Raw genomic sequence first — 14,947 nt, forward strand, 5'->3', positions numbered from 1 at the left:
GTTATACTTTGCCAATGCAGAAACCAAACTTTAAACCATAAACACTCAAAAATAGACAGACAATCCAATGGATCAATGACCAGAACCCTAAAGCGGCACTTTCAAAAGAACAACCAAGTCAGAATCGGGATGTCCTGCTCATAATGTCCAAAAAAAAACCCAAATCACCTATCTCGCAGCTATTTTTGAATAGCAAAGATGTTGGTATTTCCTGACTGAAAATACGTGAGGACGTTCTTGTTCATGATCGTTTTTGTTTTGTTATTATTGTTATAGCTTCTTTGAAAAATTCTAATAAAGTGTATTGAACTGGAAAAAAAACAAAAATAAAAATGAACAACCATTTCCAAAATATGAACGCCAAAAAAGCAAGAACAAAATGTCTGTCTGGCATCATTTACACAAAAATGGCAATACAGACATCCCTGCAGATAAATCAAGATGAGCCTAAGCCATGTAACCTCTGTAGAACACAAACTGCATCCCTATTGCCAGCAAGGTAAACACTTGCTTCAAGAGTACTTTGACTTTCTCGAGTCCAAGTCCAAGCTATCCTCCAGCAAAATAATGGTCTTCTTAGTAACCACCATCATGAGTGTGTCCACTCAAGGCAGGCAAAACAGCTGCTCTGTATCCTCCTGTGATAAAAGGTAAAGTCTCCCCATGATCTTTCTTGCTTTCAACTAGAGCTATGGAGCTGACACACCAATCCCTAATTCTATAGAAGTTGCTAAAAATTGCATGTGCAAATATGAGTGTATGCCCAATTTGTACATGCAATTTAATTGAACAAGCCAATTAGTGCCAATAATTGACATAGAAAGCAATTATTGGTGCTAATTAGGTTTAACAAAAATTTTTGTGTGCATAAATTTACACATCGGTACTAAAAGGGGGTGCAGCCATGGGAGGGTCATGGGTGTATCGGGGGCATTCCCACAATTTATGAGCACCGTTATAGAATAGTGAGGATCAAGCACGGGGATTTACACCAAGGTTATGTTGGTGTAAATGGTCATGCCTAAATGTAGTTGCAGTTCCTGGTGCTAAGTGCTAGTCTATAACGGCACCTAACTTGAAACCTCGTTTATAAAATAGCGCTAAGTGCTATTATTTTAAGGTGCCATTTATAGAAATTGGTCCCAAGCCTTTAACTCCAACTCCTCTATTTTTCTACTGTCCAACACTGACTGACATTAGGCTTTAAATTTTATGTTCTGGATCTAAAGCACCGGGTAAACATAACTTTAGATCCAGGACAAAGATATGCATATATAAAAATAAAATGATAAAATGTACTATATATTAGGTAGGGAATGGGGTGTTACTTACAAATAAAAAGTAAAAAGTTGAAGTATAATATGTATTTGACTACATACTGCAAACTATATTGTAGATTCTTTGTTATGCAACTGGCACATTGTTATGTGTATTTTGAAACGAAAATGTGTTAGATAAGCTATGTTCAGAAGTAACAATGTTCAATAAAGACTTCTAAAAATTAAAAAAAAAATGTACTATATATTATGCATATATAAAAATAAAATGATAAAATGCACTATATATTATGCTTTTACCAACTGACTCCACCCAAAATTGCTTCCAACTCCAACTCTACAGCACTGCTTTCAACACTTCCAGAGCCTCCCATGCCAACAGAACCATCCTGCACCGAGCCTTATATAGAGAGAAGAAATCTTTTTGGGCTTCCTCGGATCCTCGAAGTTTGTGTTGCCATCTGTGTCTCTTCCACCAGTACTTCTACCATGCAGAGGGAGGAGGCCACTGGGAAATAATAGATGACAGCTCTTTCCGCTTAAACAGGCACCTGAAGAAAAGCTGTCCAATGGTGACAGCCCTCCGTCATTGTCTCTCCACCACTAATCAGTCCTCATCAAAGGCTAAACCAGGAATGGAACTCCTTGGCAACAACTACCACCAATCTGGAGTATTTAACAGCCCTTGCCCCCACAGCTGAACACCCTGAGACCCCCCCCCTCCACCTCACATTAGGCTACCTCCTGGCACCCCAGGCATCTGAGAGAATGTCAGAGCTTTTGAAGGCAGTTTGAGATTGAGCCTGCACCTCATGCAGCCAATCAGTGAATACAGAGCTTAATCCAGTCTTTGCTTACCAGCCACCCCTGGGTGGGGGGGGGGGGGGGGGGGATGCTCCTTCCTCCAGAACTACTCTCCCCTCCTAAGGTGTGCTGCGCAGGAGACATAAAACCAGCAGGCAACACAGTCACAGTTCCCACCTGTGGCAAAATCATGCCCATAGTGGAATATGGCCCCAGCTTACCACATGGAATACTATGGAGATCAGCCGCAGCCTGCCCATCACATCCCTGTGGCAGCCAGGGCAGAAAAGCTATTGCACTTCTAATATAGCACTTTCAGCACTTTCTGTACCTCCTGCAGCCTCCACCAACCTTGATAGATGTCTGGACCCAAAACAGGCCCCCTCCCCAAGCTCCCTCACTGTTCCAAGTTCCATAACAGCTTTTAAAGGCAGCTTGTCTTGTCTGTCTTTTTTTTTTTCTTACATGTTTACCCTTACATACCTTGAATTTTATATTCTTATCCATAACTTAGCTTTTTGAGGATGCATTTATATTTTAAGACTCACTGTAGGATGGGCCTGCTAGCCAGCTCAGACTTACCATCCTTCCCTCTGACCTTTCTGAAACCCCATCTTCCTATCATTTATTGTATTTCTGTTTCTCCCTCCTGCTGCTATTTTTCTCCTCTGTTTTCTTCCTTTCCTCTACCTGATTTTTTTTAAAGAGTTGTAAGCTGCATGCAGGCTAGCAAGACTGTAATAAATTTGAAAACTGTGAAATTCAACTACATTTCTGTATATATTTGTATCCTTAATTACAAAAAAGCAAACAACCAATTTCTGTTCAGCAGCCAGACTCATCTTCGGAAAACCAAAATACGAAAGTGCAAAACCCTTACGGGAGAAACTACACTGGCTACCACTCAAGGAACGCATCACTTTCAAAGTATGCACTTTAGTCCATAAAATCATTCACGGGGAAGCCCCTGCATACATGTCCGATTTAATAGACCTACCACCCAGAAACGCTAAAAGATCTTCCCAAACCTTCCTTAATCTCCATTTCCCTAAGTGCAAAGGAATAAAATACAAAGCATTGCACGGATCGACCTTCGCATACATGAGCACACAAGTCTGGAATACACTACCACGCAATCTGAAAATGATCTATAAACTGACCGACTTCCGCAAACTACTGAAAACCTCTCTCTTTGAGAAAATCTACGGCAAGGATCAAACACATGAAGTCCATACAAACCAATAGATACGCACCAAAACACTCTATCCTGAAGTCTCTTCTCCCGTATCCTCACCACCCTTAAAACCCTACCCACAAATAAGAATGTTAGACCTTTATGTTCCCTCGATATGGTTTGTCCCCCTCTCAACTCACCACTGTTATCTTCTGATGTTCTATTCCCAAATGATATCCTGTATTTACTCTGTCTTCTATAACTCATCATAATGTAATCCATAATCGTACTGTAACCAATTGTACTTCCATCATTCTCAAAGTATTGTAAGCCACACTGAGCCCGCAAATAGGTGGGAAAATGTGGGATACAAATGCAAATAAATAAAATAAATAAATAAATAAACCCCTGAATGTCATCATCTTACAAAATGGATGTTATGGAAACCACAGAAACGTATTCATATAATCTAATTTATGTCTAATATAAGGATTGTGCAAATGATTCTATAGAGCTAATTTTATAAAGGTTTTCCACATGTGAAGTCCATCTTACGTAAACAAAAGGCCTTTATAAAGTTGTGCGGCAGTATACATGTATACAAGTCTGTTCACCTCATGCACTTACATGAACAATGGAGGCATTCAAAAGGGAAATGTTGGGAAATAGAAGGTATGTGCATATTTTATAGAATACTTGAGTTCACACACGTATGTGACCATCTCTGGGAAAAGGTGACTACAGTGGAGGAGTGGCCTAGTGGTTAGGGTGGTGGACTTTGGTCCTGGGGAACTGAGGAACTGAGTTCGATTCCCACTTCAGGCACAGGCAGCTCCTTGTGACTCTGGGCAAGTCACTTAACCCTCCATTGCCCCATGTAAGCCGCATTGAGCCTGCCATGAGTGGGAAAGCGCGGGGTACAAATGTAACAAAAAAAATAAAGTAACAGATCCGAAATGTTGAGAATAACCAATTTTTCATATCATGGGTGCATAAGCAGTCTGAAAAAGTTGCAGCTGAACTTCTGTATCTTTTTCTAAATTATTTTTTTACTTAAAAGGATGGGGTTTGGACTGTTCTATTACAAATTGTTTGTACTAACACTTAATTTTTGTTTCTACTGACTTTAGTCACCTTTTCCCAAAGATGGTCAGAGCCATAGGAGCCAACTCTGTGGGTGCTTGAGCACCCCCAATATTGAGAAAATTCCTTATATGTGTCTAGGGAGGGGTTATTTCCACTGGGCTTAGCACCCCAATAATTTTGAAAAGTTAGCTCCTATGGTCAGAGCAGGTGTAAATGCAAAGATTGGCATTTGAATGACACTGGATCTGCTTCTTGGGTGCCTTTCATAAAGGCACATAAGCATCTATATTATTTTAATAAAATAGTTTTAAAATAGGTGCTTTTTTGGATTTCTCGCATAAGGGGCTCTTTAGGGCCTGATTTTATAAAGAAACTTTCATGCATATGTGGCCTGGTATAAAATTCCAACTGGCGTAAAAATACACCCATTGACATGATGGTGCTTACTCTGCCAGCAGGCATGTACAGGAGTAGAGTTTAGGCACAGCATGGCAGAGTTTGCAAGTATACACATAATTATAAAACAGGCTAATAAGGGCATACTTGAATAATCTAGGCACAGACATTTACATCTGTTCCAACAGCAAGTGTAAACTTCTGTGCCTGTAAGGTCGGCACAATTTATGCAGCTTACTCTAACATTTTATAGACACTTGTCCTCTTTAACTAGGCTCCCCCTTAAAGATGCCCTCTACCTATTCAGGATCTCGAAACAGATCTGTAAATATTGAATAAAAGTCTCACATACAGCAATTGTGCTGCCTTCACCTCTGTGGAAAGTGGTTGTGTTTCTCTTTTCTGACCTTATTTTTAATAAATATCATAAATTATATTTTTAATTTTTTCACCATTGCAGTCACAACAGAACTTACTCTGTAATTCAAGTAGCTTCTTTATTGCTTGTATCCACTGGTGACACAGCTCTTCATCTTTGCACCAAAATGTCACTGCACTGCACCGCCAGCAGTGTTTCTGTGCTCTTTGCGCATAATGAACTATACATGTAAAGAAATGGACAGGTCATGTCTAATCCTTGTACCTCTCTTCCACATTACTGCTGCAGCTAAGTAGCAGAACAAAATTAAATCTCACAACCACAGGGAAAGGGAAGATACTTACCTGTAGCAGGTATTCTACGAGAACAGCAGGCTTCATATTCTCAAACAGAGCTTTGAGGAGCGTGAGCTAAGCTCCACCATGCATGCGCGAGTGCCTTCCTGCCCGTCGCATGAATGCGGTTTCCTCAGTTTAACACTAGAGCAAAAAATAAAATAACTAAGGAGACAACTCCAAGGGGAGGTGGGCGAGATTGTAAGAATATGAAGCCTGCAGTCCTCCGAGAACACCTGCTACAGGTAAGTATCTTTGCTTTCTCCGAGGACAAGCAGGCTCCAATATTCTCACAAGTGGGTAATCCCTAGCATCCAGGCTCACCCAAAACAACAAACAGTGGTTAACTGGGCATCGCAACAGCAAGGATATGACACAGATTAACCTGAAACTATACAAAATGAGTGAGTGCAGACTGGAACTGAATAAAATGGGCCTAGGAGGGTGGAGTTGGATTCTAGACCTCAAAAAGATTCTGCAAAATGACTACCCAAACCGACTGTTGCATCAGGTATCCTGCTCAAGGCAGTAGTGTGATGTGAATGTGTAGACTGAAGACGAGGAAAGAAAAATAGCCGAAAGGCTATTTTTGAACCGGGCGAGTGAGGCTGAAAAAATGCACCTTCCCTTCATGTAGAAAAAAAGAGAACTGAAGAGACTGTGTTCGCGCAGTGGGCGGGAAAGCGCTCACGCTCCACAAAGCTCTATTTTTTACTTTGGCAAAATGCCGGACTGGGCGACACGGATCTGTGTCACCCACTTGTGAGAATATGAAGCCTGATGTCCTCGGAGAATGGGTACTTGCCCCAACATGTTCAGAGAACTGATACACTGTCATACTGCAGAATCTATCAGCAACACATATTGCACAGCCAAGCCTAGAATTTCACACTGCACTTACCTTTTTTCTCACCTGTGCTTTGCAAGAAATGATGAAACAGACATGAAAAAGAATTTCTCCAAAAATATCCTTCTCATGCAAAATGACCACTTTTTAAGCTCATTTATGTATTCTCAAAGCAGCAATACTGCAGATTCCTTAGAACAAGTCGGTCTTGGAGTACCACCTTGCCAGACTGGTTTTCCGGGTATCCACAATGACTATGCATGAGATTGATTTGCCCACACTACCTCCATTGTATGCAAATCTCTTTCATGCATATTCTTTGCAGATATCCTGAAATTCTGACTGGCACCAGGACCAACTTGGGAAACACTGCCTTACAACATCAATTACAATGTTTCTTGGCTCTCTCTTGCTGCTTCTTTGAATCTTGTTCCTAGGCTTCCTTTCTTTTTTTGTCTAAATATAATTGTATTAGGTTTTTTATATCTTTTTAAAATAAAAGCTCTAATATTTGCAAACATGTTACCCTCTGAACTCCATGCTTCTGTTGTACATAGGGTACAAAATAATTCAGTGTGATGCCTCCAGCTCCTTCTATCATTGATCAGCAAACTGTTAACCTGGGGTAGTTAAATTCATCACAGTGAGAGGTTAAGTAGGAAGAGCATCCAAATCTTATACTCATTTTCGAAAACTACTGAAGACTTTTCTTTTTACCAATTATATTGAAGAGAATCTATAAAAGAGTAGGGTAAATGCTAAAATTTAGGTTAAACTGTATTTAATGTGTATTTTAATTTAGATATTGTGTTGTACTAATTATGTTTTTACTGCGTCTGGTTTGCTGTGCTTTCCTATTATTGACTGGAGTTCTTTTTGTGTGCTTTGAGATGTATTTTTTTTTTTTTATGTAAACCGTTCTGTTTTACTATCGCAATAAGAAACAGTATATAAATAGAATAAATGAAATATCTAAATACCAGCATCTCCTCGGGAATTTATTAGGATGTGTTTACTGCATTTTTGAAGAAATGCACCCAAGGCAGTGTACAGCAAAAAAAATAACCTGGACATCGGCAATTAAACATATATCAGAAGAGATGGATATTGATTATTCTGATTTAACTGAATTATGTTGCAACTTCTGCTAGTAGTTTGTTTAAAAAAGTGGCATTAAAAGATAGTAGCATATTGGAGGTCGGTGATCACACTGATAACTAAAGTGCTACAACACCCCTACCCATGCAGGCCGGAGAACTGCCTCCTGCATTTGAAACCGATATCACTAAAAGGACTCCAACACAAGCTAGCAACGCAATATCTAGTGGCAGCCAAAATAGCAATAGCAAGAGACTGGAAAAAACCGCAACCACCTGAAATACAAAAGGTGCAGCAAAAAGTTGACTTTATGTATCAGATGGCAAAACTAACAGCTATAAGACGAGGAAGAATGGGAGCCTTTGACAAACTCTGGCAACCATATGAACAATTTCAAGAATAGAATATAGCACCACCATGACACTAGGGAGGGAGGGAGGGAGGGCAAAGGATAATGAAGCAGGACTGTATTAAGAGATTCAGCTGTATGTAGTAAATTTTGAAATGTTGTAAATCCTGATAATGTTCTATACTATAAAAAATTAATAAAAAGAATTAAAAAAAAAAAAAAAAAAAAAGTGGCATTAAAAAAAACAAAACAATTACTTCTGTATTGTGAGTGTTATATCTGCATTAATTTTATAATGTGTAGTGGCAAATATGAAGTTACTATTGTCTCATATGCCATACAGGGCCTATTTGCAGTTACTACCCATAGCTACAAAAATTAACATATGGTAACTGTAAAACCTCTGTGTTAGCTGTTGGAGGAATTCCCAGTATCTTGCCACACAGCTAAATTTAAAGAAAAAGTCACTACTGTGCTTTAAGTCTATGAAAAATACTATGCAATGCAGTTATAGCCAGGCCTCTTGGGGTGATATTAGTGCAACAGATAATGCAAAGCAGTTAAATAGCTACCACCTGGTAATTTCCCTCCAGGCCCTGTCCCGCTACGTTAGCTGTTAAGGTATTACGGGGTCCTTTTACTAAGCTGCAGTAGAAAGTGGCCTTGGCTCACACGTGGGTTTTTCATGTATGCTAAGGCTATTTTTACCAGAGCCGGAATATGGCTGATTTTCCATTTTCCCTACCAATGGCCATGCACTAATGTTGCCATTAACACACAGTCATTTAAAAAAGATTAGCACATGAGCACTTACTGATACCTATTTTGTAGATGGTAAGAGCTCATGCGCTAATCCTGCACTAATTAGTTAGCACACAGTAACGTAGCTGCGCTGATTAGCGCAAAAATGCCTTCTCTCTGCCCCTAGACACGCTCTGTCTGCAGAAAAATGTTAAATATTTTATAGCATATGCTTTGCGCGTGCAGATCAGGGAATTACTGCAGGATACCTCAGAGCATCCTGCTGTAAGCCCTTTTAAACTGTGGTAAGCATGGGCTACCCATTACCGCAGCTTAGTAAAAAGATCCCTATGTTAACTGTTTGCACAGGCTTTAGTGCATGGTAATTCCAATGTTAAACAGCTAATTCAGCTTAATAAATAGGCCCAACTATGCTTCCATTATGGTACAAGAGGCAATTAAAACTAAGAAGAATTACTAGAGGTTTGTAATCTCACACGTTGGAATTCTATGCATTTGCAGCATACTGTAGGAAACATAGTTTAGAGAATTAGTTATAGAACAGGAAATGGGGTTTGTGGAAGTTATATTTTCCAAGATGCTTGTAGGCTATAGAAGTTTCTTCCTATTTCCCTTCCCAGCTTCTGTTTGCCTTCTGCTGGTGAAATCCTATACTCCTGTTTATCCTGTGGTTACCCCAAGCCCTCTGCAGAAATTCCTAATTTCTGTCTACCCAGCATCTAGCAACACAGCACAGTGTTTTTTGATTATTCATGCCACAACTACATATGAAATGTTAATGTTACAACAAATCAGTATACAACATGCAATCATGACGACTGAACTAATTTATACCAAAAGCTTGTTGAAAGAGCCAAGTTCTTATGGCACTTTAAAGGATAGTTCAGCATACAAAAACAAAAGAATTAAGCAAGCTTTCTATCTTCTTACCTGTGAAAGCATGATGATTAAATTTCTGCCATGTGTCACTGTTATACCTTTTCTGTTCTGTCTCAACAGCAATAATCTCTGAGATGGGTACAGAGTGGCACACTGCAAAGGCATGATAAAACAGAGTGAAAACGCAGGGATTAAATACATCATTCTCTTAGGGTAAAAAAATGATGAAATGATTACATAATGCTGGTAACACTCAAAGTATTCCACTGCCCGATCCTGCTTAGGGACACCTATTTGCTAAATTGCACTACGTTTTTGTGCCTAAGGAAAAATTATGTCTTACCTGAGAATTTTCTTTCCTTTAGTCACAGCAGATGAATCCAGAGACTTGTGGGTTATGACCATCTACCAGCAAGTGATGATAGAGAGCACTGACCTGAACTCAGTTATATTAGGACAGGGTGCTCCTTGGTCAGTTGGTATTTTTCATAACAAAGCAGAAGGAATAATTAGTCTCAACATTTCACCTTCATCACAGATGTAAAACGATGAATAATGGAACAAGCATAATTTTGAAAGGCAACATGTAGTATAAAAACCCTAAACAGAGAAATGAACCAAACATCAAAACAATAGCACTGACAAGGGTGGAGTTCTGAATTAATCTGCTGTGACTAAAGGAAAGGAAATTATCAGGTAAGACAATTTTCCTTCCTTGTCATTAGCAGAAGAGAAATCCACAGCCTTGTGGAATGTAGCAAAGCAGCCCTCACATAGGGTGGGACTCAATGTCTCAATGTGAGAGAACCGATGCACTGAAAGAAGCATCTGCCTGAGCTGCCACATCCAAGTGGTAATGCCTGGAAAAAGTATGTAAGGAGGACCATGTAACATCCAGATCTCCTCCAGATAGAAAGCTCTAGACTCTGCCCAGGATATTTATAATGCTCAGGTAGAATGCACCTGGAGAGAATCTGGAAGCTGCTTGTGAGAAAAAAAGATAAGCTGAAACATAGCCTCTTTAATTCAAAGTGTAATGGTCGCCTTAGAGGCTACATTACCCTGAATCGGACCCAAGAGTAGAATGAAAAGATGATCAATGGCAAAATTCATTGGTAGCTTTCAAATACTGAAGAATCACACCGCAAATGTCAAGGAAACGCAACAAGTTAAAGTCTTTCTTATAGTCCTCCTCTCAGAATGAGGGAAAAAAACAAAGGTTGATTGAGGTGAAACGAAAATACTTTAGGAGGAAAAGAAGTAACCATGCGAATTGTTACTCCCTTCTCAGAAAGAGAGAGGAATGATTACTACAGCAGTGTTTCCCAAGATGGTCCTGGAGTACCTCTTTGCCAGTCAGGGTTTCAGGATAGCCACAATGAATATGCATGATATTGATTTGCATACACTGCCTCCATTGTATGCAAATCTCTTTCATGCATATTCATTGTGGATATCCTGAAAACCTGACTGGCAAGGGAGTACTCCAGGACCGACTTGGGAAACACTGCTCTTCAGGATAGCGCCTGAAATTTGAATACCCTGCGTGCAGATGAGATTGTGACAAGGAAAACCACTTTAGGGATAAAGTCGTTCTAGGTAGCTTTCCTCAAAGGCTCAAAGGGTGGCTTCTGCATAGACCAAACTACCAGACTAAGATTCCACTGGGGACAAGGATGTCGAAGAGGAGGCTTAAGAAATGAACTACATCAGGATGAGAGGTTAAGGAAGAATTTTGAATACAACCCTGGTAACAGGCAAGGACTGCCATATGCACTCATAGAGAACTGTAGGCTAGACCCTTCTTTAGGCCATCCTGTAAAAAGGATAAAATGTGGGGTAAAGAAGAATGAAAGGAGACAAAGCCCTTTCTGAGCATCATGTTTCAAAAACATGCCAAATGCAAGCATAAGCAGTGGACGTAGAATGCTTCTGTGTGTGAAGTAACGTAATAATTTGATCGAAATTAAGGATGAAAGGGGATTCTGATCTCTCAAAAGCCAGGCCGTATGACCAAAACTGGATGGATCCTCCATCTGGATGGGGACCCTGTAAGAGCAGACCTGAACAAACACACAGCTTCCTGGACCAAACCGGTGCAATCAGAAATCACCCATCCCTGATGGAGATGGATTCTGTGGAGAATTCTGCCTAATCACTGGCCACGGGGGAAACACAAAGAAGGGTTGACTCTGGCCAGGGTTGTAGGAGGGCATCCAGACCCTCTGAATCACATTCTTTTCTTCTGCTGAAAAATTACGAAGTTTGGCATTGCGGTGAGATGCCATGAGATCCATTTCCAGAGTGCCTCACTTCTGAGTAACCAACAGGAAGGCCTCCAGTGAAAGTTCCCATTCCCCTGGGTCTAAGGAATTCCTGCTTAGGTAGTCCGCCTGTATATTTAGTGATCCTGCTATGTGAGCAGCCGAAATCTGTTGCAGGCGATACTCCTCTCAGTGCAAGAGATAATGAGCCTCTACTGCCAGAAAGGCACTGCGAGTGCCACCTTGCCCATTTATGTAAGCCACTGCGGTCGTGTTGTCTGAGAGATTGCGGGCTGGTTTGCCTTCAAGAGGGACTGAAATGGTAGAAGCGCTTTTCAAATTGCTCCAAGTTCCAGCTGATTGACTGACCACAGCGATTCCGTCCTGTTCCACAGGCCTTGGCACAGTGGTGAAAACACTGGGCCCCGCAACCAGTCACACTGGCATCAGTTACCACCATAATCCAAAGAGGGACATGCCAGAGATGTGCCCCAGAGAAGATTGCTTGTTTGAAGCCACCACGACAACCTGGCCTTCAGTTGGGGAGTCCACAGGAGACAAAGACACTAATTCTGTGACACTGGTGACAAATCTCAACAGCCTGCTCAAGAACGCCCACACAGGCTAGTGAACCGGACAGGGTGGGGCTCCTCCCTGGTATTGCTGAACAGTGAGTTATATTTTGGATTTTCCATTATAAAGGAATATATTTTAAGTTTTAGGTTATATAAGATTGTTTTGCACTTATTTTAGATATGAGATAAAATGCTAGGTTTGTTAAAATTTTTAACCTGTATTTCAGATCAGTTCCCTTGAAGACGCCATTAGTTTGGCGAAACATGGCCCATGTAGGGAATTGAAATTGCTGAACTGGCTGAACTGTGACCATTTTGGTCTTATATTTTGCACGGAGGGATTTTTTGTAAAAAGCATTGCAGTGGACAAGAACTCGGCAGGAAGAAAAAGTTTTTCAGCACAGTCCTACTTAAGCTAAGTAACTGCTATTTATATACTTCTTGAACATTAAGTTTATTATTTATATGAACTTTACCCATCTATTGAACAATATTAATAGGATGGAGGTAGGATGTGCCATGATGTAAGGGTGGTGTTCTTGCCAAGCTTGGATTATCAAGTCCACAGCAATACACCAAAATCTGAGCACAATACATATATATATATAAAATATTACACATATATGAATAATGAGAGTTATAATTTATGTTTAAATTAGTTTTGAAGGTTTCTGTTACATTTATTAATTTTATAATTTGAAACCGTTTCTTTAAGAACACCCAGAATTACGTTTGGTTAATATTTAATAGTCAACTTACACCAGAGTTGCAGATTTCTTCTTTAATTAAAAAAAATCTTCTCTCTTAATGAGAAAACTGCACAAAAATAGAATTTTTTCTCAGGTCTTTCAACCAGAGTTTCCTGGTCTCACAACTGGATTATTGCAATTTGTTTTATGTTAGTAGCACTAAGCTGCTGTTGACAAAATTGCAGACGGTACAAAATATTATGGCTAGGCTGATTTTCTCTGCCTACCATTTTTATAGTTATGCCATTCCTGAGGTCTTATATATTGGCTTCCAATCATGGCATGAATAGCGTTTAAGATCTGTACCTTGGCTTAAAGAATACTATTTGGTTTAGCTCCATCTTAAACTGTATCATAAGTTCTTTGGGCAAGGAAATCCATAGATCTTCTAGAAATTCTTTAATTCTCTTTTTTCCTAATCCAAAACCTTACCATATCTGGAATTCTGTACTGATTGCTATTAGGAAAAAAGGTTCCCATCCTGTGTTTAGAAAATGTTTAAAGACCTATCTTTTAAAGAAATACTTAAATCAAGACACTTAAATTATGTATAATTCTGGTTTGTTGCAAGCATGTTCTGTAATTCCCGATGATCAGTTTCTTCTATTTCATTATCCACACTGAACCTATTTTGTATTGTACTGTCTCGTACCGGGCTGTGGGACCCTCCTTTCTTTGGCACTACAAAATAAATAGAGTTGAAATGAGCAATTACATTTTAAATTCTGCTTAAAGTGCAAGTTTTCTCTGGGGTTTTTTCCCTGTGAGGAAGGTGAATGGAGGAAACATCTTGGGGGGGGGGGGGGGGGGGGGAAGAGACCTGGAATCAGCTCGTGTACCCCCCTAAAGCAGGGAGTGCTTAGCCTAGACACTCCTAAGCTCAACTGAACTGGGAAACCCAGAACAGGAGCTATAGTAAATGAAACCAGGAGCCTGTAATAGACCATCCACTGTCTGCTGGAGATAGAGATAGAGCTATACTAACTGACCAAGAATCATCCTGTCTTATATGGCACAGTTCGTTCAGTGCTCTCTCTCTCCACCTACTGGTAGATGATTACAATGTGCAAGTTTTTGGATTCATCTGCTGTTGATGACAAGGAATATGCGTTAATGACACAACTTCTGCATTAACTGGTGGAGGTGTTCCTGACACTTTGGGGAAGGCAGCTGTGCAGTTAACAGAGCAATGGTCACTACTGCATGCGGATCAGTGGTTAACTGATCTGCATTATCTATTTTGTCAACAGTTAACACACAGTAATGACTTCCAAATTAATTGCAAAGTGCAATCCATGCCTATTACAAACCCCCTAATAGGAATTTCCACGTTAGGTACTTAACAAGGCAGTTAGCATGTGCTGTCAGCTAACACACTGCATTAACTGTTAATATAGCCTTGCATTGTTAACATATGTTAAAAGCTGCGTTAAACACCAATACACTTTAGTAAATATGCCCCTTAATGTTTGAAATGAGTCAGACACAGAGTGAACATTCTCGAAAACAATATAGGCCATGGACTAAGGTGTACACTTTGAAGATCACATGACTTTAACTACAGTGATTTCCCTAGTTTCAATACAGTGAGACAAAGCTCCTCTGTACTGCAGTTAGAGACAAACTTAGCCAAGCTCAGTCATCTGTAATACATTAGGAACAGGATAAAAACAATTTTCAAAACTTTAATTTTGTATCTACATACACAGGTAGATTACAGGTAGACATAGGCAGTAATTCTCAAAAGGTCACCTAAGGTTAGGTGCCAGGATGACATGCCCTAAGCACAAATTCTATATCAGCAATTACGGGCATAAATGCCATTGTAGAATACTTGTATAAGTCCTAAGTTATACATCTAACTTTAAGTGCAAGCACTTACGCTAGCTCAAAGGCTGTTAGGCATGTAACTGGTAGTATTCTATAACCCACATGTGTAAGTTCTAGGCATGCTCCTGACCTGCCTATGCCCC

General features: G+C 39.9%; 1 protein-coding gene across 2 annotated transcripts in view; it reads right to left on the reverse strand.

The window, feature by feature from the left end:
* Positions 1-14,947, reverse strand: part of CERK (ceramide kinase) — a 126,012-nt gene that overhangs the window by 72,867 nt on the left and 38,198 nt on the right. For both annotated transcript variants that reach the window (XM_030216414.1, XM_030216415.1), the window contains 2 exons: positions 9,438-9,539; positions 5,214-5,336 (listed from right to left, as the gene is read on the reverse strand). In XM_030216414.1, coding sequence (XP_030072274.1) covers positions 5,214-5,336; positions 9,438-9,539 — 225 coding nt within the window. The remainder of the gene's footprint in view (positions 1-5,213; positions 5,337-9,437; positions 9,540-14,947) is intronic.

This window comes from Microcaecilia unicolor, chromosome 10 (assembly GCF_901765095.1).
Source record: "Microcaecilia unicolor chromosome 10, aMicUni1.1, whole genome shotgun sequence".
In the NCBI taxonomy this organism is placed as follows: Eukaryota; Metazoa; Chordata; class Amphibia; order Gymnophiona; family Siphonopidae; genus Microcaecilia; species Microcaecilia unicolor.